General features: G+C 43.7%; 1 protein-coding gene across 10 annotated transcripts; it reads left to right on the forward strand.

The window, feature by feature from the left end:
* Positions 1-49: 49 nt before the first annotated feature.
* gapvd1 (GTPase activating protein and VPS9 domains 1) lies at positions 50-23,690 on the forward strand. 10 transcript variants are annotated; one of them, XM_040195394.2, is made up of 29 exons: positions 50-239; positions 4,435-4,650; positions 5,332-5,599; positions 5,682-6,254; positions 6,359-6,442; positions 6,528-6,662; positions 7,489-7,681; positions 8,278-8,358; positions 9,340-9,497; positions 9,845-9,974; positions 10,056-10,181; positions 10,260-10,433; positions 12,615-12,752; positions 13,964-14,098; positions 14,551-14,670; positions 14,931-15,008; positions 15,746-16,092; positions 16,244-16,331; positions 17,056-17,088; positions 17,697-17,768; positions 17,871-17,999; positions 18,164-18,284; positions 18,394-18,506; positions 18,913-19,072; positions 19,203-19,390; positions 19,817-20,030; positions 20,281-20,353; positions 20,441-20,638; positions 20,897-23,690. In XM_040195394.2, exons 2-29 carry the CDS (start codon positions 4,466-4,468, stop codon positions 21,035-21,037), a joined length of 4,455 nt encoding a protein of 1,484 aa, XP_040051328.1. In that variant the 5' UTR covers positions 50-239; positions 4,435-4,465; the 3' UTR covers positions 21,038-23,690. The 10 variants fall into 10 exon arrangements, with proteins under 10 accessions (XP_040051328.1, XP_040051330.1, XP_040051331.1 ...); XM_040195396.2 differs by having other exon boundaries at positions 13,967-14,098; XM_040195397.2 differs by lacking the exon at positions 17,056-17,088.

Below are 23,690 nucleotides of genomic sequence, written 5' to 3' on the forward strand. Positions count from 1 at the left end.
GCCGACCCAATAAGATGATGCGAAGGCCCGCTTGTGGAAAAGCTTCCTTAAACAAGCTTCTGCGCATGCGGGGTGCGCATGTCTCCTCGTGATGACAGCGAATGACAGCACCGTCCGCTCCTGCAGAAGCCTGTGTGAGACGGCTAACCGCCAACACGCAATTCCTCTCGCTCGAGAAATCTCTTGTTCAGCCGCGTTTAGCGAAATAGCGAACAACCAGTAAAGGCCAGTAACGTTTGGTAAGTTGCTGATTTTTATGTTGGCTTTTTTTGCTCCGTCGCATTTGGACACCGAGTCGCTTGCAGCCCGGAGCTAAGCTAAGCTAACGTGGCTAGCTAGCTCGCCGTTAGCTTCACCCCGTTTGACTGGCAAAGCGAGTTCTAACTTGGTTAACGTTAGCAGGCTCCTGCGAAGGGTTGGCCAGGTCGCCGGGTTCCTGCCCCCTTCTCCTTCTCAAGTCAGTGCAAAACACGAGCCCGTGTTTGACTGCCGACAGTGTAGCGAACAACGGGGGCTGTTGTCAGTGTCCTCCGTAGCATTTTACGTCAGTCGATCCAACGTTAGCGTTTGGATTCGCGGTCGGTTTGAAAAGCTTCTCTTGTCGTGTGTTTACTGGATCACACGGGAGCAGACGTTCACTTAACCTAAACCACCGCTGTGTTTTGGGTAAATCTCGGTTGGCAAGTAAGTGATAAAAATCAAGGGCACGAGTAACCTGTCACACTCGGGACATGGACATGTTTCAGCTTTAGTCTCAAGTGCGCCCACACACACACACACACACACACGCACACATTGAGCCCGTTAGCTCAGTTATAAGTTATAGGCTAATAACGCCAGCACTCAGACGGGGTCTGTGTCGCGAGGCTTGTGAGGACATGGGAGACAATAGCGTTCAGCCGTTCCACATGGTCCTCGTCCCTTTGTAGCAAAGAGGTAATTGTCTCCCCATTTTGTTCGATGGTACCGTTGACGATTTGTCAGATGAAAAATAAGTAATTCTTTCTTAACTTTTCCCAGTTACAACTCATCAAATGTTACATGGTGCTGCTTAGGTCATCGAATTGAATACAACTGAGTTTTTATTGCCCGAGAGCATGCGTTTATAAAAGAACATAAAAATACCGTCGTCACCCCGCCCCGTCTTTGACGATCACTGCTGTTAAGTGCACTGATTCAGCATTGTGTTATATCTGCATTTGCTTAGTTTGTTGTGTAAATATGTATTGATCTACAGTATTCATTCATAGTGTGTAAGTGATCTGATACTTTGACCAACAACATATCATTTCAGTTTAATATACAGTTACAATATACAATTTCTAACATTCTGCGAAGGACATGACTGCGTGTGTGTGCTGTTTGCTGCACATTGTCATGAGATCTGCTTTGCATCATAATAATGCCAGATTGGGCCATATGTCTGTCTTAATATTGTCCACAGCAAACCCTTTGTACCCATCATTTCACTCAGTAATTTAGAGTGAATGCCATAGGCAACAATAGATGGTGTGACCCACCTACACGGGTCCCTCAGAGGGCCAAAAAGAGGCTGGATGTGCTGGCAGAGAGAAAAGTTAGTTGTAATTTGAAAAGATGTAAGGTAAAGGGACGACTTGTGTTTGGGACTATTGTGTGCAATTCTTTTTTGGGCAGTGTGTTGTCTTAGAGCAAGTGGACATGGTGACACATTCACTTGGCTTTGGCTTTGGCGGCCACGAGGGAAGAGAAGCTAGCGTTGTGGCCACCAGGTCGCTTACTCTTACACTCTTATTATATAAAATCTAAAATGTGAATGGGTGCAGTGATGGAATCATGGTGGCTTGTCCGATCATTCAACAAGTGGTTTGATCAGGGATCACTTATCCAATTAGCAGAGCAACTTTTAGAGATACCTGATCATTTCTGACATTACTAATTGCAGATAATTGAATATGCATATTGGCTGAAACAGATCCCTTGTCGTATGATTATAACAGCTGGTCTACAAGCCTCCAGACCAATGTTTTTTGCCACTGTCCTAAAAATGATTTTAACCACTCAAGTCAATGTAAACCGCCAAAGACTCTGTTATCCTTTGTTTTTTCCTATAGTCATTTATGTCCCATAATAGTGTAAATTATGTATTATAGGCTTTTTAGACCTAGTGTAAGAGCTCATAATTCCCTTTATTAGCTATTTATGTTGTGAAAGCTCAACAACTGAATTTATTAAAGTTCCCTCACCAGCTCTACATTTGACAAGATTACATTTAAAACACAACTTAACATTATATTTCAACGTTGACTAAACGCAACCTGAACTCATCGTAATGTTACTGAACCTTGAAACATTCTCCATCAGCGATGCCTGCACAGTCCTGTCAATCCAAACCTCCTCATCTACGGTCTGTGATTTCAACAGAGATTTTGTTGTTCACAACCGTATCAGAGATTGACGACTAGAAAAGCATGAATGTCTTGATTGCATATTTGTCTGAATAGTAGTAGTTATACCCGCTCTGGTGGTGGATAAGGTTAAACTGTGGGATTTGTCTGCAGTTCACATGCATGCCGAACCTTGAGGGAGGGATCCTAATCACAGATCGACGATGATGCGTTGATCTGATGATCTGAACCTAATGATGGGAAAGGTCCTTCTTTAATCTCACGTACTTGGTGTGTGTGTGTGTGTGTGTGTGTGTGCTCGCTGAGTGGTGTGAGAGATTATGTGAACGGGAAGTGTGAAGAGGATGTTCGCTCTGAAACATGAACACCTTTTGTGGAAAGTGAAATCTATATCTATGAAAATGATTTTTTTGTTGTCTGCGTGTGGGAGGGAGGCAGGGAGGGAGGCGGCGGCGTTTTCCAAATACCTTTGCTCACGTGCTTTGCTATTAACTGATATTTACTTCAGAAAGTAGTATTGTTACTGGCTTTCACATTATTATAGTATTATTATTAAAATCATCTCTTTTTCTCTGCGCTGCCGTGTCTTGACAATTGTATTGCTGATGTAATGGATGAAGACTGCTCTCCTTGTCACTATGTTAGCAGTATTCAGCACAACTACAATCACAGTCGCACAACTTGGAAGGTTGCAGAATTACTTTTCCCTTCGCACAGGCTGTTGTTTGGTTTCTCTTCTGCTTTCTGAGTTCCTCAGTGTTCTCCACGACACACTCCCCAGGTGGCTTTTTGCTTTGTGTTGTATTGGATCCGACTGGCACAGGAGGCCGTGGCAAATGCAGCCGACCTCACCGCTAGCCACTCAATAGCTTTGTTTTTTTTTTTCTCACTTCCTTCCAAGTATGTGAGGAATGTGCTTATTTAAGAACATGACGGGAAGTGGACCCTGAGTGTACTCATCAACTCATTTCGTGCAGCTCCCTTCTGTAAGTTTACAAGTAATGCAGCACCAACAACCACTCAAAACACTTATGATTCATTGTTTGTTTCGGCACCGTGCAAGAATGTTACCTCCCTCAAATTTGAATAGTTGCTGGTTAAGGCAAACACTGACAACGGCCACTTCTCCTACAGTCCGTGAAGAGCCAGGAAGCACGATTATTCTCCTTCTGTTCACCCAGGGAGTTCAATGTGGAAGCTATCTTTACGTATTTAAATCTGTATGACCAATTTTATTTGTCAGACACATCAGCTCTGACGCTGTGGTTGTCCGTTGGCTTGTGAACAATGCCACTGTCTTGCCGTTAGTCCCACTATGAGGCAGTTCTCTCCAGTCTCGTCTCATTCTTCTCCCAGAACCAGAAATCCACGGTGAAATATGTCCCTGCAATGTCTTCAGCCAGCCACAAAGAGGCTTTTGTGCAGATAATTCACCAAGAAAGCATTTAAATTTCATGCACTCGGCTTGGTTTGTATGTCTTGGCTGTGTGTATCTGGAAAAGGGAGAGGGATTTGCATATTGTGCCTTTTGGCATCTCCTGAAGCTTGTGAAGAGCGTACTTTTGTTGTTGTTGTTGTTGGCTGTGTGTGTGTGAAGCACATGGAATGCAAATCATCACTTCCCTTGTTTTACGTGAGCATCTTGTGTGAGGCTGTGATATCATGACATTGCTTTACTTTGGAAGGTTAACAATAGTTTTTTAACACTTTTCCACAATGATATAAAAGAGGAAAGCAATTAATTCTCTATTTGGAGAAGCTTCAACAGGAAGAACGTGTTTTCCTTTGATAAATGACATTAAAGATAGTTGATTGTCAAAATTATTTCTAATTATAATTTTTTTTTAAATCATAAATTGTGTCGTGAAGCATATAATAACAAAACTCTTGACATTGGTTCAGGTTTGTTTCTTGCACTTGACAATAAATATATATAAACATTTTACTTTTTTTGGTAATCTGATTTTGGTCCAACATTTGATATACAGTTGTTTTAGTTGTTGAGCGTTGTTTCAGTACGAGGTATTCACCTATTTTTCTTTTCCAGAACTGACCTTTCTGCCTGTGAGCTGGTGAAAATGGTGAAGCCAGACATCCACACTCTGGCCCACCACCTGAAGCAGGAGCGGCTGTACGTGGCATCGGAGAAGCAGCTGATCCAGAGGCTCAACAGTGATGTTCTGAAGACAGCTGAGAGACTGTACCGGGCCGCGTGGATCGCTAAGCAGCAGAGGATCAACCTCGATCGTCTCATTCTCACCAGGTCAGACCGGCCGTCGGGATCCACTCGGGCCTTTTTTTTTTTTTAAGAACAGGAAGAGCTCAACCTTTTTATAAACGTGCATTTAACAGTGAGATGAGAAAATTGATTTGTCTCTGCATAAAGTACAGAGGTGCAGTCATGTTGTGATTGGCCTTGCTTAGCATAAAGAGAGGAGTCTGGCGACTACATTTTAGCCTGTCTCCCTCTAAGGTTAAAACAAACCACACAAAACCGTGGTATAAAAGGATAGGTTGTCATGCCTGTGATTTATTATCAATGTTTCTTGGTTTTACTGTCAACAGAAAGCAGTTTTGAAAGAAATATGCAGTTTGTTGTCAATTAATCGTTAAAATAATGGTAAACGCAAATACTCATTCATGTATGTATGTCAATGTGACACGATGATCCCAAGCATTTCTGAAAAAATCTTTTTTTTTTGTACTCCTAAGAACATTATTGAAACCATGTGATGTTTTTACAAGTGAGACCTTGATCTTTGAGCATGCAAGGACATTCATCTTAATTGTCTAAAGCTTGTTGTGATGTTGTCAGAACAAGGTTGAGGGATGTGTCGCTTACCACATAGAAAACCTGTGTACCCTAGTGCGAGGAAATGACATATTATAATCATTATATAAGTTGTTGGTAAATTAGCAATAATGAAACCACTCTGTTCTACAGTGCCGAGGCCTCTCCGGCTGAATGCTGCCAACATGCCAAAATGCTGGAAGACACGCAGTTTATTGATGGCTACAAGACTCTGGGCTTCCAGGAGACGATCTATGGCGAGTTCGTGGCCAGGTTAAGGGAGAACCCCAGACTTGTGGCTTCCTGTCTGGTGGCAGGAGAGAGGCTGAACCAGGAGCACAGCCAGGGAGTCACCTATACCGTCTTCACCTCCCTTTATGGCAACTGTATTATGCAGGAGGACGAGAGCTACCTGCTCCAGGTCAGTGACCCGCACCGGTCTCCAGTTTTGACCATTTTAAAAGGCGTAAAGTAATCGGCCATTGTTTTCTTTCTGTGCCCAGGTGTTGAGATATCTGGTTGAGTTCGAGCTGAAAGAGAGTGACAACCCTCGGCGCCTTCTGCGGCGGGGAACCTGTGCCTTCAGCATCCTTTTCAAGCTCTTCTCCGAGGGCCTGTACTCAGCCAAGCTCTTCCTCACCGCCACCCTCCACGAACCCATTATGCAGCTGCTGGTGGAAGACGAAGACCACCTTGAGATCGACCCGGCCAAAGTGACCGAGCGCCTCACTCCGGCCCAGCAGGAACGCTTTGGAGAGAAGGGCTCCGAGGGCTACAAACAAAGGGTGCAGACGGCCGTGGAGGCAAATGAAGCCAAGCTGGTAGCTCTGGTCAACAAGTTCATCGGTTACCTGAAGCAGAACACCTACTGCTTTCCGCACAGCCTGCGCTGGATCGTGTCGCAGATGTACAAGACCTTGTCGTGCGTGGAGCGCCTCGAGGTGGGGGAGGTGCGCACCATGTGTACAGACCTGCTGCTGACCTGCTTCATCTGCCCCGCCATCGTTAACCCCGAGCAGTACGGCATCATCTCAGACGCCCCCATCAACGAGGTGGCCCGCTTCAATCTGATGCAGGTTGGTGGCACAACAAGTCTTCCGTCCACATGTCGTACATGCCGGAGGCGTTCCACAGTAAGGGGTGATATCGCTGAATGTTTTTTTTTTCTTCTGTTGCACAGGTGGGGCAACTTTTGCAGCAGTTGGCGATGACCAACGATGATGCGGACCCAAGGCGGAAAAGCAGTTTGGCCAAATTTGACAAGGTTTGTGAACCGCGGTAACATTTAGTTTATTTCAGCCAGAGGCCAATGTATTTCTCCTTAGACTAATCTTTGTCTCTGTCTGCAGAGTTGTGTTGCTGCGTTTCTGGATGTGGTGATCGGAGGAAGGGCCGTCGAGACCCCACCCATGTCCTCAATGAACCTCCTTGAAGGCCTCAGTCGGACGGCGGTCTATATTACACACAATCAGCTGCTCGTGCTGGTGGGCTCTTTTGCAATTGATATCCAAATGTGTCCCTGGCCACAATTTCGAGGTTTTAGTTGCTATGAGCCACGAACCTGTTGTAGATCTTGGCATTCTAAGGATTCTAGGTACTCTCTATGCACAGGCTGCTTTGACTCTCTGCCTCCAGTCGCATAATTCCCTGAAACAACTACAATTACTTGAAGCAGTTTAAATGCAGAGTTCATTTTCAGGCGGCAGACATTATAACAAAAATGCCTAACCATACAAATCTGGGCTGTAAATATCCTTCTGCAGATGCAAAGTATTTCTTTCTTAGACTAGAGATGTTGATTCAAGTGTTAATTATTCATGCAGAGTTTGTAGTAGTTGTTTCACAAATATCTGGTTAGTAAACATGTCTTCCAGTCAGTTTAGCTCCGTCTCTGTAAAAAACAATTGCCATTGCAGCTCTTATACTTTACCTTAACCTGCTGTCACACTAAATCATTTAGCTGTGTTTACTAGTGAATTACTATCAGGTATATGATACATACAAAGAAAGCAACCCAAATGAGCATCCTGCTTGCAGTTATAAATGGACTAAATTAATCCATGTGAATCCCAGATGAGTCTGTAGCAAACAAAGCAGAAATTTGGTGAGCGGGAAAAGTTATGCATTAACTTACGTCATGAATCCGTGCCCTCAGAGTACAACATATTTCTCAGTACAATATGTTTTGTATCTCAAAACATGGACATGGTTTATTTGTCTAGGAATGTTGTGTTGACTCCAATGAGTGCCATGGTCTAATAATAATAATAATAATAATAATAATAATAACGCTTCTCACTTCCCGGCTAGGTGGACTTTGTGCGTAACGTGATGGCCGGGGACCACCTCCGGGAGGAGGAGCACATGGCTCTGGAGACCCTGGTGGCCAACGTGCCCCAGTCCCGAACTGTGAAGAGCAACAGCCTGGAGCTCACTCCCTCCAACACACCCCAGCTCTCCCCGGCTACCACTCCTGCCAACAAGAAGAACAGGCTCCCCATAGGTACCCGTCTGCACCTCTGTGCCACTGCCACTTTGTGGAATAGATGTACTGACATGCTCAAAGTGATGCAACCTCTTGTCATTTTACCAATATGAGGATCCAAACGATATTTTGCTTCATAGGAATGTCAAAATTTGAAACTATAACTATAGATAAAAGCGTCATGTTTTTTCCTAATAAGAAGCACAATAAACAAGTTGAGTTGAGTGGTGATGACTAGTGAAAGGCCTGTTTTATGGGAAGCTAATGAGCTTCTTCTCAGCTTGTTGTGAAGATAATTAGCATGGCCTGGATTGAGGCTCAATTACAAAAATGACAACCAATTAAATGACCAAATATAAATGAACTAAATTTAATTGGAATGGATGGAAAAGATGCATGGACTACCTTCATTAGCATTTTCAAGACAAATGATGCTGTAGCAACACCCCCTTAATTAGAAATGAACCACTAGTGCTTGCTACTCTGAATGATGACGTTTATAAACACAATCTTAAGTTCATACTTGAAATACTTTACAAATGTACTCTGTATTCTTTCTCCAACCCCCTACTTTGTCCTCTTCCTTTCCTCCTGTGCTGCCACTGAATGACCAGGACAACATTTAGCCGCTATAACATCCTGGGACCCGTCAACCACCACTCTGTCTGCCCACATTGAATTAGTAACCCCTTTTGGTGGGTAGCCTGTCAGTCGTGTTGAAGATGGAGAGGACTTGCAACATGCAACTGTTCTCTCCAACTTGCAACGTGCTATATAACCTTCATGTAGTTCATGCGCTTGAGTGCACAGTAACCTTCCCGCGTCCCCACTGTGGCAAAGGTGTCCGTGTGCTCCCACCATGCTTGCTTTGCCTCGCACAGTGCTTTTGTTAGCACATCATTTGCTTGTTATTAGAGCTACAACGGCTTTCAGCTCATTTTGATTTCTAAGTTTTTCCTTTTTTGCTTTCTCATTCAGCGGATTATGGCTTTTCACTACCAGGTAGAGTGAAAATAAAAAAAGTCTTATAGTCAATCACTTTTCCTTATGGAATCTTCCCAAGTTATGGTCAAATAAAAAGGGACACTAGCACAATTATGTCCCACAATAATTGTAGCTCTGTGGTGGTGCTCTCTTGGAACATATGGCCTCCACTTATCTCAACTGTAAAACAAGTAATAATGATAATATCAAGGATTATTTGGGCTCTTTGGTTAATAATTGCAGGGATATTGTTTCATTTTCAGATCTCTTCAAATTTCTCAACTGAGTTATTGAAAAAGGTGTGATTATAACCAGTATGCTTTTCCTCGAACCACTTTGACATTTAATAATTGTAAATTTTCTTGAACCCTCATGTAACTCTTGTGTGATGATTGAAGAATTGAGTACGAGACTCATGCAAATGAATAAATATGATGCATATGTAACATAATTTCTATGTTACACCAATGTATAGCTACATAAGGAAATAATTGGAAAGAATCAAAAGGTTCTTTTGACATGTTCTTTATTAAACTGATAGTCATTATAACTTAGAGCTCATTTGCAAGTCATTCTCATTACTTATGAATATAGCGTTGCTGTGACACAACAGATGACGGTCTTGGTTCTCAAATAATATTTGGTGGTTTATGGAAATATTAGTTTTTTCCTTACCAATTCTCTCCAACCAGCAAACGCCCGTAGCCGCAGCCGTACGAACATAGCCCAGGAGGGGGAGGCAGAGGGCAGCTCCCAGGAGTCCATTCAGGAGCTGATGCCAGAGGAGGTGCTTGTGATTTCACTAGGAACTGGTCCTCAGTCGGTCCCTGGGATGATGTCAGAGAATGAGGTAATGTGACTTGAATTAATGCACTCATTTGCAAGAGAGATGATGATGAAATAAATTTGATACTATAATTAAAGGGGAAAATGACTTCTCATGGTTCTCTGCGTCGATGCCATGCTTTTTACAAAGCTTTGTTTGTGTGTGTGTGTGTGTGTGTGTGTGTGTGTGCTTGCAATGTTATGTAGGTGTGAAGAGACCTTGTATCTCATAAGTAACTTATTTTTTCAACTGGTTGCCTGCTGCCTTTGAATGACATGATGTTGCTTGCAAGACCGACTCAAAGCAAGTTAGAAACACAATGTGTTTAAAAAATAAATTCATATGTTAACATTTAAATGTTTGTCCTCTAGGTTTTGAACCTGCAGTTGGCTGATGGGGCCCAGGGGGACAGCCATGCTGATGACACTAAGCTGCACGGCAAACCAGACAAAACACTGCGCTTCTCCCTCTGCAGTGACAACTTGGAAGGCATTTCGGAGGGTCAGTCTGAAAACACACATATAGCTAAGCAAACGGTTACCCTACTTATTTATAATTATTTATTTGTCTTCTCTCCCACAGGTCCGTCCAATCGTTCTAACTCTGTGTCATCTCTGGACCTGGAGGGGGAGTCTGTTTCTGAGCTGGGAGCCGGACCGTCAGGGAGCAACGGCGTGGAGGCTCTTCAGCTTCTGGAGCACGAACAGGGTCTGTGTCTATTCGATAAGAAAGATAAAAGTTTACAGTGAGCATTCCCTGTCTGACCTACTGTAATTTCATCTTCAGCCACCACTCAGGACAATCTGGATGACAAACTGCGCAAGTTTGAGATCAGAGACATGATGGGTCTGACAGATGATAGAGACATCTCCGAGACGGTCAGCGAAACCTGGAGCACCGACGTGCTCGGCAGTGACTTTGACCCCAACATGGATGAAGATCGGCTGCAGGAAATTGCAGGTGAGGCAAAGCAATGGCAGATTGATCAAGCTACACCGCCTTTGTGATCCTTGGCGTTTAATGAGATGAATTTGTAGAGATGGTTCCTAATTGTTAGATTGAGTAGATTTAGGGAAATGTCATCATCTTGTGGTATGTTGGTGAAATAGCATCACTAGCCTGCTTATCAATTTACCTTGTGACTGCTCTTACATTTTATGCTAAATTTTCTTTTGATCTAAAACAACCCACCAGACAGTTAGTTTGGTGCCTACTTAATCTGGAAACCGATAATGTAGGCCAGTGATTCTTCTTTCATTCTCACAGTTTAATACATACATATATATATATATACACAAATATATATATATATATATATACGCAAATTATATATGTGTTCTGTGTTTTAGGAAAATGTAAGACATTATCTTTTTGACTGCAGTAATGCAGTATATCTTTTCTTAGTTGAAGAAAAAAACAGAATGATGTAGTGATTTTTTTTTTTCTAGGTCCAAGAACTATGGATTCAATTATCTTCATTAAAAATTAAATATTCTTATAAAGTGGATGCTTCAAGCTAAAACATTGACTTTCAATGGCAAAATAAGTTATAGTCTGAAGACTACTGTAGAAGATAAACATCTTCAGTAGATGATTATACATCCTTCTGTCTCCTTTGCCTCAGTCTGCCTTGTTGTTCAGTCTTCCCCGCTGCCCGTCTCGCTCTCCTTCTGTCTCTCTGACATTCCCTCAGTCCCTGCAGTCTTATTGACCTTGGTTCCTTCTCATTTGCATCCGCCATTTTTCATTCTTCGGAATATGGCGTTGGGGGACTTTTCCATCATTAAGTGAATTTACAGCGATTTCCTTATGTGTTTTCTCCGAGGGATTGGGTTATGAGATGCACATTAAATATCCATTAATACCTCATTATCCCACTGATAAGATTACCATGATAATGAGGCAGAAATTCTAATTGTTTCACTTCTTGTTGTGCCACTCATTTAATCATCCACCTGAAAGACAAGTACTCTGCGCCCCTACCTTGAAGACCGTAAACACGGACAGCGGGGAGGTGCTCTCCCACGTCCAATGAGAGCCCTGCCTCCGCCAACATCACAACACACTGTTGCCTGGGTGCTGGCATGCATTGGTGGTCATGGTGTGTGTGTGTGTGTGTGTGTTTGTGTGTGGGCGGGCGCCATGAAGTGGAAGCGTGAAATATCAAGGGGAGCGGCTACCACAGGTTGAGTTTTTGGTCCTGAGCCTGGTGCAACTGACTCCCACTCGCACCTGCTAGCTCCTCTGCATTCTTCCGCCTTGTTAAGCCAGGGCCTCCCAAATGGAGATGCGGGGACACCGTGCTGAGGACATTGTGGGAGGGGGGGCTAAGGGGTAATTTGGTCGTGAGTAATGCTAGGTTCAATCTACAGCTCAAAGTCATGGCCCTGGAGGCCGGGGCAGGGTGGGATATTACCATTAACCTCTGACCTTTTGGCAGAGTGGTGTATGGGCCTGTGGGTCCCAGCATGAAATGCATGTGACCTCCAACTCTCTCTGTGACTCTGTATGCAAGGCTCACTGTCTTTGAAGACACCATTTAGAGAGGATTTGTTGACTGTTTTTGCTCATCTCAGGCCGTTTCATAGATACAATACTAATAATAATAAATAATAAATATAATAATAATAATAAAATAATACATTTGGTAGTATACAACGCTGAAGAAATTACCCATAAAATACTCTTTTAAATTGATAAGTGGATCCAAAAAGAACTGCTACTTTTTTAATCTATATTATAATCATGAATTTATCTTGACGTTTTTAACAGTCTTAGTAGTTTTATGCCATTTGAAGACACAACAGATAATACATTTTTACAATTAGTGGCAGTCTTTGCACCACATCGAAAAACATGTTCAAATGTTTAACTCGTGCCAAAGCTATATTTTCTGAAGTGGTGTCAAGTTCACACGTTGCTCATATTTAGAATATGAATCATTTATCCCAACTAATTACAGAATATTAATCCACACACAGTGCCAAGACAACCAAAAGAGACGTGGTAAAGTCCAAAAATGTGGCTTCAAGAATCATTTTTGGGGGCTTTTTTTTTGGAGGTTACTCTTCCAGTGAAAACGAGCCGTCTCACGCTGTGGACAGAGACCAACCTTTTGTCTCTTTCTCTCTGTGCCCTCAGGGGCGGCTGCGGAGAACATGCTCGGCAGCCTGCTGTGTCTTCCTGGCTCGGGTTCAGTGCTGCTGGACCCCTACGGCTCCACCATCTCGGAGACCACAAGCGAGGCTTGGAGCGTGGAAGTCCTTCCCAGTGACTCGGGTTTGTTCTGTTGTTTTCTTTGGTTATTGAAACCATGAAGGTCTTGCGTGTGTGCTTGCATGCACGTGTGTCCATGCGTGCATATTTCTGTTTGTTCGATGGGGGTTGGGACACCAGGTGTGGCTGCACGGCATTCCATATCAGAAATGTGTGAGTGCAGCTGTCATCATATTTGTGCGCACTAGCCTGTCTTTCAGGGCAGATCTGCGTTTGCCAGTAAAAGGCAGCTCAGATTCTCCTTGGAGGGACCACCAGGTGTGTGTGCACCTGTGGTGGAGCGGTGGGGAGGGAAGCCCAAGGACAGCAGCTGTCCTCAGTCACTTGACATGCTACCAGTTTTTCATCTGGACAGACTTAACATTAAGTTTCTCTATAGCTGGTGTTTATGTATTGATGGGACAATAGTCCACAATTTATTGTTTTACGTGGCTCACTGCCAATCCAAATGCTTATACAATGTCATAAGTCGTGGATTATCTAACATTCAGTCTAAACCTTTTTATTAATGGAAAATGATGTGTTTAAATCCCCCTTTTTAAAAACCTGTGTTTTATGAAAATCAGTAGTGCTTTTATTAACAACGTTAAGTGTTCCTTTGAAAACCCTGGGCCTTATGTTAATTGGAGTAGTACAGCATTTCAATGTGTGCAGAGATGACATGCATGAGTGTCTTGATTGCTTTTTGTTCCGTTTGCTACCCCTGTTCCGCTCGGTAATAGCGCGATCGGAGGCTTGCTTGGAGTGGAATGCTTTCATGGCTAGGCAGCAGAAAACTACACTCTGAAGAGCACTTCACCAACACATTATTACTAACGAGCATGCAAATGAGTACTGCTGTTAGTATGGAGCCTCTGGGTTCGGCCCAACGGCTCCACTGGGTAGCCAAAGAATTGGCCGTACTGGCTTTATGGTTTGGTTTGGCCGCTGAAAGACACGATAACGTATGCTTTGTTTCATTTCATGCATATGTTGTGCACACTCGGTTTCCCAACCGTCATAACAGAGGGGGCTTGTGGGAGAGCGGATGACCACGTTCTGTTGCAAGCTGCCAAGAGTTTCTTTAATTTCATCCACATTTCAGGAATCAGGAATCAGGAAACATTTATTAGCCAAAATATGTCAAACATACAAGGAATTTGTCTTGGCGGTTAGTGCAAGTTTGGGAAGTACGCGTCTGTCTTTTTACAATTTCATTTTGCGTCCACTCTCAGAAGCCCCTGACCTGAAACAGGAGGAGCGTCTGCAGGAGCTGGAGAGCTGCTCCGGGGTCGGAAGTACCTCCGATGACACAGAGGTCCGAGAGGTCAGCTCGAGACCTAGCACACCAGGCCTCAGTGTTGTCTCAGGTATAAATCTAGTCTCCACCCTTCCCCATCTCTTTTTTTTTTTCTTTCTCTGGATGGCTCTGGTTATTGGTAGTTGTCTTTTTTCCCTGAGCTCAGGTGGAGAGCGCTCGGTTGACACGCATGAAGTAGTATCCTAGATTAGGAAGCCAGCAGTGATGTTTGTGGCTCAGCTCACAGGAAAAAATCCCACGGGATCTGGCCAATGAATAGTCTGCATCCGAACATCACTCTTCTCCGTGTCTTTCCCCTTACCCATGGGAGCTTACGCCATCAATTTGGAGTTCCCAGTGGGTTCCCATCTGAGAGATGGCATATTGTACAGTAAAGAGAAAAATATCCTCTTTTGTTTGAGAAACATTGAACAGGCACGTTCGTTTTTTTCCAAGGATTTTACTGTACTAAAAATATATACACAATATATATAGATGTTTTTTGTGGTGTTTCTTGATCAGGCATCAGTGCAACCTCTGAAGATATTCCCAACAAAACCGAGGACCTGCGGTCAGAATGCAGCTCAGACTTTGGAGGGAAGGACTCTGTGACCAGTCCAGATGGGGAGGAGTCAAGCCACGGTAGGAGAGTGACACACCCCACTAGGCCAGCAAATCAGTTCAGTGTCCATCTGATCCAAGCATCATCAGCCAGAGCTATCAATCCCTGTCACTTGGACAGATGCCACCAACAACCTACAACCTCTGTTTATCATAGAAGTTAGTTAGACATTCTTTGTTAACCTGACTGGGGAATTAAATAAATGTACAGGACATTTGTATATTAGTGGTTCATTTAGCAAATGCTCTTAATTGTCTCTTATGTTCTTGTGTTTTTACAGGCGCACACCATCTGACATCTCCCCCGTCACAGACAGATTCCTTGCTGGCCATGTTTGATCCTCTCTCCTCCGCTGAAGGTAATTTTCACTCTCAAAATGCTCCACAGCCATTCAGAGCCAGACATGAGTATCACTCTTTCCCTACCCGACTGCTCACCAAACCGCTTGAGTTCTGTGGAATTAACCAAAAGAATAACTCTGCCCCCTCAAACAAAATGACCAATTGGTGGTCCCATTATGAGTGCAAATTAAATGCCATTAAATTTGGCCCATTTAGCATCCCAAATTATTCTCCGCGGTCCCTGTTACGGTGCATTTTGTTTGTAGTGCAGGTGGAAATAGTGTGCCATAGGAATGGTCGTGGCTTTGCGTCTGTGGCAAGGTGAAGTCATGACAGGTTGAGTGACCTCACCCCAGGCTCTTTGGCACTGTCCCCCTCGTCCCACTGTGCTCATGGCAAGAGGCTGTCGTTGGAAGCTTTTCAGGAGAGCGAGTCTACCCTTGGAACAGGTGGCCCACCTATACCTAGGGCTCCTCTCCCACTAACATCTCTGTTTACCACTCTCTCTGTCTTTTAACCAGTTTTATAGTCTTCAGCCACTATTCTGAAACAAAGTGAGACTCCGTTGTACAGAACAACAACCCTCTCAGTGATCCTAGCTGTAGAATTAGTTTGCTTAAGGATATAAAAACGGGTAAATACAAATATCAACTCTGGGAAGTCTTTGTGGAGTTTGTTCTGCGAGCTGGGAACTAATGCAAATATAAAAAGTGCACTAGAATACTGAAATCTATCTCCTGTGTTATGAACTCAGGCTCCTCAACTGGGACAATAGTAAGGCCCAAAGTGCACTACGCCAGGCCCCCTCACCCTCCCCCGGACCCCCCCATCCCTGAGGCCAGTGCCCTGGGGCCGGACACGCGTCACTCTCTCTTCATGCCCCACTGCCTGGTCCAGGCTGAGCTGGAACACACCAAGCAGCGCCACTCCTTCCCGGACAGGCTGGTCCGTAGCCGCAGCTCCGACATCATGTGCCCGAGCCGCCGGCCCACGAGTGACCCCGGTCTTAACCGGCGGGTCGCGGTTGAAGAGCGCGACCCTGCCGGGGCCTTTGCCTTAGGACCGTCCTCGTCCCCGAGCAAGGACTCGCTGAAAGGAGAGGTAACCAGTTAAAGAGGCACCGTTATTGGAGGACAGTTGTGTTTTTATCAATGCTGTTTTCAATGAATCAAATGATTTTGTCTGTAGTTTTTGCTGTTTGTGATGGTTGCCGTCTATTGTCTGAGTGCACCTTCATCATTTCTATCCAAAGCCTGAAGACCGAAAAGACAGTGATGACGAGAAGTCTGATCGCAACAGGCCATGGTGGAAGAAGCGTTTTGTGTCAGCCATTCCCAAAGGTGAGGTAACACAACATGTGGTCCTTTTTAAGCATGCCCACTTTTATACAGTCAAAAGCGATCGGTGTGATTTCAGGTCTTTAATCTTTTAATCACAACGGATGGGGAAATATCACACTTTAAAGAGCAGAGCAAAAACCAATTGATAATGTGAGAAAGAGAATGATCCATAATGTCCACTCCATTGCTAATGCCCCAATTCCAACATCATGTTTATTGTTGTTTGAAGTTACCTCAGAGACGTGGTGTCCAGTCCCTTTTCACGTCTCGCTGGCTGTAGATTAATATAGACTTTTCAGAGCTAATCCGTCATCTGAGGAGCTTTAGCTGTGTAGATTGTACGGCTGTACCCCTCCCAGCAGTGCTGTCAGCCCGCGGCTAATGGTCATTAGATGGACCTCTCTGTCATCAGTGCTGATAGATGACACATCTCTTGTTGCCGTTCTACTCTATAACCGTCTCTCATACATCTGTGAGTAACAATGAGCTGTGCGCACACACACGATGGCTGTTTTTACTCTTGAAGTAAACGTTGAATTGATATTCATAAACTTGAGGACTGTTCAGAGTCGTGATTCCTAAACCGCTAATCTCCAGCCGAGCCTCGTCGTAGAGTCGTCCATTGTGTTGTCCCGTTGCTCTGCATGGTGACGCGCGGTCAGTTGTCCAGCAGAGCGCCAGCCCGTGTGTGAAAGGCCAACCCTGTCTGTTGTGTTCCTCACAGTGCTGTATTGGACGGCTGAGAGTGATGTCCCAGGTAACGCTTCCACGCTGTCATCCTTGAGCTAGCTTTACTGCTGGAGCCGGCGGCTGCGTACCCATGCTGCTTTGTAGATGAGCTGTGATGTGACATGGTTGTAGCCTGAGTTCACACACCTCATTCCTGCATTCGTTTTATCACCCCCATTTCTTTTTTTTGAATGTCACCATTTTACTGTATGGAGAATACAGAATATCAATGTAGATACTCCGCCCGTGTCTCCCAGTGTGTGGATGTGTGTTTGTGTGTGTCATCAAATTGTAGAACCTAGAACCTTGTTGGCCTATGTACATCTGTATCGACTGGACTCCTTATGATGACTTACATTGGACCTTTGTGATATTCTGCTATGAAATAATGGTTTAATTTACCATTTCAATATTATTTTGCTTTGATGTTTAAGTTCTCCACTAGACTTTTTCTGGTAATGTATGACACCGCACATCCTATATTGAGATGTAGGATGTGTTCAGTCTCAATACAAACCATGAAAAATACTAAATATTGGCCAGAGTGGCTGTACGCAGGCAACTCATGACCAGCTTGTCATCCGACAATACTGGGAAGTGGTGTCAACTCACTAATCACATGTCCGTCTTCTATAGCTCCCATAGCTGCATTTCGGAAGAGGGACAAGCATGAGAAAGACGACGTTGCCCCAGAGCGTGTCCCACAAGGTCTGTCCTGCTTTGGTTCAACCACATTCCTGATGGAGGACCAAACAAAGACATCTGTTATGGTTGTTTTTGTGTGAATGCATCTTTTGTGTGTGTTTCCAGATGACTCGCTGCCCAGACAGAGCTCTCATGCTCAGGCAGCTGAGGACATTCTGGACAAGTACAGAAACATCAAGAGGACCAGCCCGAGTGATGGAGCCACCGGTGGAGCTTCTTATGATGGTACAGGAGGTTAGGAAATGCACTTTTAAATATTTTTATGTATATACAGTAGATGAATGTGAGGGTGTGTTTGCGCACCTTTGGCTGATACTTTATAACATATTTATACTACACACTGTCTACCTGCACACAGTATGTTAAATAAATTGGTTCTTTTTTTCTTTTTTTTTCAGATCCTTGTGTTGAGGACAGCGTCCATGACTCTCCTAGAGAAGAGACTCACATTTCAGCTGATGACCTTCCAGACTCAGCCAGCCAGACAGCACAGCAGCACGACTCAAAGTTCTCTTTCAGGTCAGAATACCAGAAAACGCAATTCACAACCATTCAGTCCAAAATGTCTAGTTTACTTCAGATATTCTTAGCCGTTGCTGTTAATTGTGTGTTTGTGTGTGTCTTCCAGTGATGCAAAGAAGAAGTTGAGGTTGGCATTGTGTTCCGCCGACTCCGTGGCTCTGCCCATCATGGCTTCTGTAACCACACGAAATGGGCTGCCTGACCACATGGACTGTGAAGGTAGACCTTCTTTCATCTATGCTAGATCCATCCTGTAGGTGTGGTGCTGTAGGGACTAATAACTGATGATGGCATACAATCGATTTAACGCATACTATGAGTCAAATATTATTTATTTAGAGCTGTTAAAGATGGTTCTATCTACAGGACTACTGTCAAATCCAGCTTTTTCCACCGCAATTCTGCAGCACACCTCTTCCACATGCAGGAGCAGGCAAAATGAAGTGACACCCTGCGAGATGCTCAACAGTAAAACCATAAGGCTCCATCTTTGTGGCCATCAGTCATATTGTCATGTAGAGGCAGCAGGTTGATCAGATTACAGCAGGCAGCCGTTCCTTTGTGAGTGGCGAGCAGCGTCGTCTAATGCCGTCTCCCTATCGTACTCTCTCGCTCTCTCTCGCAGACAATGAGATCGTCTGCTTCCTGAAGATCCAGCTAGCAGAGGCCATCAACCTTCAGGATAAGAACCAGATGGCCCAGATCCAGGAGACAACGCGTTGTGTCACCCGCTTCGACGCACGTACCTGCAGGAAGCTGCTGGCTGCCATCGCGGAGGATTACAGGTGACTGGAGAGTCCACTGTGGCAACTCATGGGTTTTGCAATTGATCTTTTTTTTTTTTTTTTTCATTTACTACGTCATGTTTATGTTACAAATACAAAGAATACAAATTTCTGTGTGCTTCCTTTTTAGGAAGCGGGCCCCATACATCGCTTATCTGACCAGGTGTCGTCAGGGCCTGCAGACCTCTCAGGCCCACCTCGAGAGGCTCCTGCAGAGGGTGCTGAGAGACAAGGAGGTGGCCAACCGCTATTTCACCACCGTGTGCGTTCGGCTCCTTCTTGAACACATGGAGTGCAAGACGCTTGATTTCATTAAAGGTATCTCCACATTTTCATGTTGAGTGAAACTAAACATGAGCATATGGAGTTATGAATTTGAGCTGGCAGATACTAGAGCAAATGTATTTTTTATTTTTTTTTACCATTCCTCAAACTACAACTAAACGGGCGAGCTGGTGACCCTTACAGGATATTTAAATATATGGGCAGTCCATCCCCCAAACTCTGAAGTTTGAGATTTTTAAGATTCACAATGTAATTACAGCTATTATCAAATGATTCTCCACTTAGGAAAGACCTTTTTTTTTTTTTTTTTTTTTTAAGGTAGATTCCAATCATCACACCATATATTTCGATGTCTTTGATAGGCCTATACGCATTCCTTCCAAACTCACTCAAGACAATCCACAGTAGACTGCAGCTACGTCCCGGGCTGCTGTTACATCTGTTGTTTCTCCCCTCCAGCGTTCCAGGGGTGCACAGCATCGGATGATAAGACGGCAGCAGTGGAGGATTTCCTGCGCTACTTATACGGTGCCATGGCCCGTGATGCCATTTGGCAGTATGCTAGCGAGGACCAGCTGCAGGATGCCCAGATGGCTATTGAGCGCAGCGTTATGAACCGCATCTTCAAACTGGCTTTCTACCCCAACCTGGATGGAGATATTCTCCGAGACCAGTGAGTAGCGGCGATGGCACCAGTACCAAAGACTAAGCAGTACTCCAGATCATTTGTTATTTTAGGAAGATTTAAAACTAAAATATTATCATAAAAACGCAACAAAAATATATTTTTGGTCAGGCCCATTTCGCTGAGCAAAAGCGTATCGTAACGGCAATTTACGTTTAGTGACATTTGAAAAGCTTAATATTTTGATTGATATGTTTGATTGATATTGTTCTCTGATTAGTTGTTTTGTTTCACGCAGGCTTTTCCATGAACATATCCAACGGCTTACAAAAGTTGTGACGGCCAATCATAAAGCTCTTCAAATCCCAGAGGTATTGTCTTGGATCACTTCTATTCATGTTTGGAGAAAAAATAACTTGTTATTTATCGCGTTGTTTCCTCCCAATTTGTGCTTCCAGGTTTATCTGAAGGAGGCTCCCTGGCCCTCTGCACAGTCTGAGATCAGGACCATCAATGCATACAAGACGCCACGAGACAAAGTCCAGTGTATACTGCGCATGTGTTCCACCATCATGAACCTCCTCAGTCTGGCCAATGAGGACTCCGTCCCTGGAGCGGATGACTTTGTCCCTGTGCTCGTCTTTGTCCTCATACGGGTACGTGTGTTACTGCCACATGCTTTGCTTAGAGAAGCAGCTCAGTTGATCACATATTGACTGATTTTTGGAAATGTGAAATAAGAATAATAGCGAAGGATTGCATTGTAAATCCATGCATCATAAAGACTGCTGTCTGCTAACCTGTGCGGATGTACTTTTGCATATTTACATATTTATGATTGTAAACCCCGCGGCGTTGCGTGAGGTTCTCTCAGCGGCTAATGTGGGCCCATCCCATCTTCTCCTCCCCTCCAGGCAAACCCGCCCTGCCTGCTGTCCACCGTTCAGTACATCAATAATTTCTATGCCAGCCGGCTGAGTGGGGAGGAGTGCTATTGGTGGATGCAGTTCACCGCGGCTTTGGAATTCATTAAGACCATCGACGATCGCAAGTGAAGCAGAACAGCCACCTGTATGGGCAGACTGCGGGGGAAGGAGCCGGGAGACTTGGAGACTTCCCAAGCAACTGCTCCCTCTGCACAGCTTCTAAAACCTGGCCCTCAGCCTGCTCTTTATTTGTATAGCTTGTACATAGCCAGAGACGTTGAAAGAGTACAAAATATATATTACTGTATGTATGTGGACAAATCCAGGTTTTAGCCGTGCTAAAAAATTGGCAAGATGATAACTCTGAACCTGATTTGGATTTTTTTTTTTTTTCTCTCTTTAATCTTGTTTCACGTTTGGGGTCTGTATTAGGAATTTTATAAATATACAATTACCAACATGATATTAAATAACTCTAAAAGATAATCCTGATATAAAGGGACCAGACTTCCTTGATGTGATCACTGATCATTTTACCCCCCCCCCCCCCAGTGAGAGGGAAGGACTTCCAATTAAATTACAATATATTGTTCATTAAAACCATTGTAACGCAGGGACCGACGGTGCGTGGTAGTTACTGATGGGGTTTAGCGACTCGTAAAAACTGAAATCAATTCACAATAATACTACTCACAAGCTAAGTGTATCAAAGAAATAGGGCAGCTTTTTCAATGGATTGTTTACTTCATCTTATTTCCTGAAAACAAATGGCAATTTCGACATAAGGGCCCATATATTTATATGAAATAAAATGTATTTATTTCCGTAATTCTATTTAATGCTTTTTCTTTTTCTTTTTTTCTTTTTTTTTTTAAAATACATTTTTCTTTTTTTAAATGCATATCATGCCCGTTAAAGATGTCTGTGGCAAGAGGGGTAATTATAAGAAACTTGACAGAAGTTGAGTTAGGGAGGCACCCTAGCAATGACTACGCTGGGGATTAATGATACAGGGTCAACGCATTCAGAGTAGTGGTGGAAATATTGGAAATTGTGCCTTTTGATGTGGGCCGCTCTGTACCGGTAGTTATTTTAAGCATTGTCCCCTTCCACCCTCCTCGCAGACACAAAGAAGCACACATTTACACACACGCCAATGAGCTAACCACGTCACTGATAGTCATTGCTTAGTCCCTTTAAGGCTCCTGAATCTGAACCAACATCCCCTCGGTGTTCTGGGTCCTTCCTCAGTTGAAGCCCACGAGCCGGATTATGACTCGTCTGTACTGGTGGTCAACAGAGCATACCGGATCATTTTTGCAGTGGTAACAAAATATTAAGGGAGGAAAAGTTGTATACTGATCGTCTGTGACGTCAGTGTTCATATCACCCTCAACCTACACAAGCCTTTGTTTGCAAATAAATAGTTTCTGATATCGAACCTTAGAGCCAACGTTTGATATGGGCAGACTATTGGATATTGCCTCTCTACCTCTTAAGTTCAGAGCAGGGACTCGTGCTTTTGTGCACTTCTATTTCTGTTCTTTTTTTCTCCCCAATTTGGCGTGCTGTGTTATCCCATTGTCATTGTATAGTACATAGCATGTCTTCACTTATCCAGAAACGACTAAAGCCCCTCTCTCTCAAAACCCTCTGCTTCACTTTTGAGACGTGCCACATGTATTATAGGTTTGAATGATCCTCTACTTTTCAAGTTAATTGACCTGACAGCACAATACACAGTAGGATAGAAGAGCAAATGATCAATGCTGATGACTTAATACTGATTTGTTTTCCCCCTTTTCTTCAGTTTATGCTAAAGGTTGCTGGTTGTGTATGTGAGTGCGTGTGAGATGATCATCTGATTGTTTGACCCTCTGCCTCCTCTCGCATGAAGTTATTGAATGGGCTGTACATTCTCGATCACGATAAACCGTAGAACAGCGTCTGCCTCAGGCCAGTAATTGAACCTGCAAGAAGATGCAAAGCTTCTATTTGTGTCTGTGATACTTCAAATTAATTAAAATTTGATTAATTTTGCACAAAACAGATGTTTGGCTGAAAGAAATTGACAGGGAGCAGTGCATTTTTAAATGCCATTACCTCTGGCCTTTACAGTCATTTAACAAAGATATCTGGGTTAGAATATATTTTGAGTAGCAGAGTTAATATCATATTTCAAGCATTTATCAGCAACATCACAAGTGTATTTTTTACATCAGTCTTACAGCAGCACATACACCAGAGTTGTACGCGCTTCCTACGAGTCTCTGTAATCTATTTGATGAGCAAACCATGCACTGGAAAATCAAGTTGCAGGTTGCATCCATACTAATTAGGTTTATGTGATGTCACTTTAATTGGAAATACATATTGCACAAATCTGATGAAATTATTTGGACCTGGCTTAAGTTTCAGCGTTTCCCTCAGACAGCCGATGGCAGCGGCTACGGATCCAAACGCCCCATTAGTTACACAAATATGCACATGGTTGTGATGGCAACTGTAATTTTAGCTCTGATTGTATGCAAGCCACTGGGCAGTAGTGTCAAGTGCACAGACTAAACCGTTGCTCTGTTCCTCAAAGATTTGCTGCTCTGCTCCCTGTGCAATTCAGTTAAAAAGCAGATGAGACAGAAAAAAAACGGTTTTACATCTCACGTCTAAATTTACGTTTAATTGTAAGCTTGCACAAATCTGACATGCGGGGAAAGCCGCTTTGTCTTTACTGTGAATAATGCATTATGTAATTCTTTAAAAACAATAAAAGAATCAGATGTTT

The sequence above is a fragment of the Gasterosteus aculeatus genome, chromosome 13, assembly GCF_964276395.1.
Source record: "Gasterosteus aculeatus chromosome 13, fGasAcu3.hap1.1, whole genome shotgun sequence".
In the NCBI taxonomy this organism is placed as follows: Eukaryota; Metazoa; Chordata; class Actinopteri; order Perciformes; family Gasterosteidae; genus Gasterosteus; species Gasterosteus aculeatus.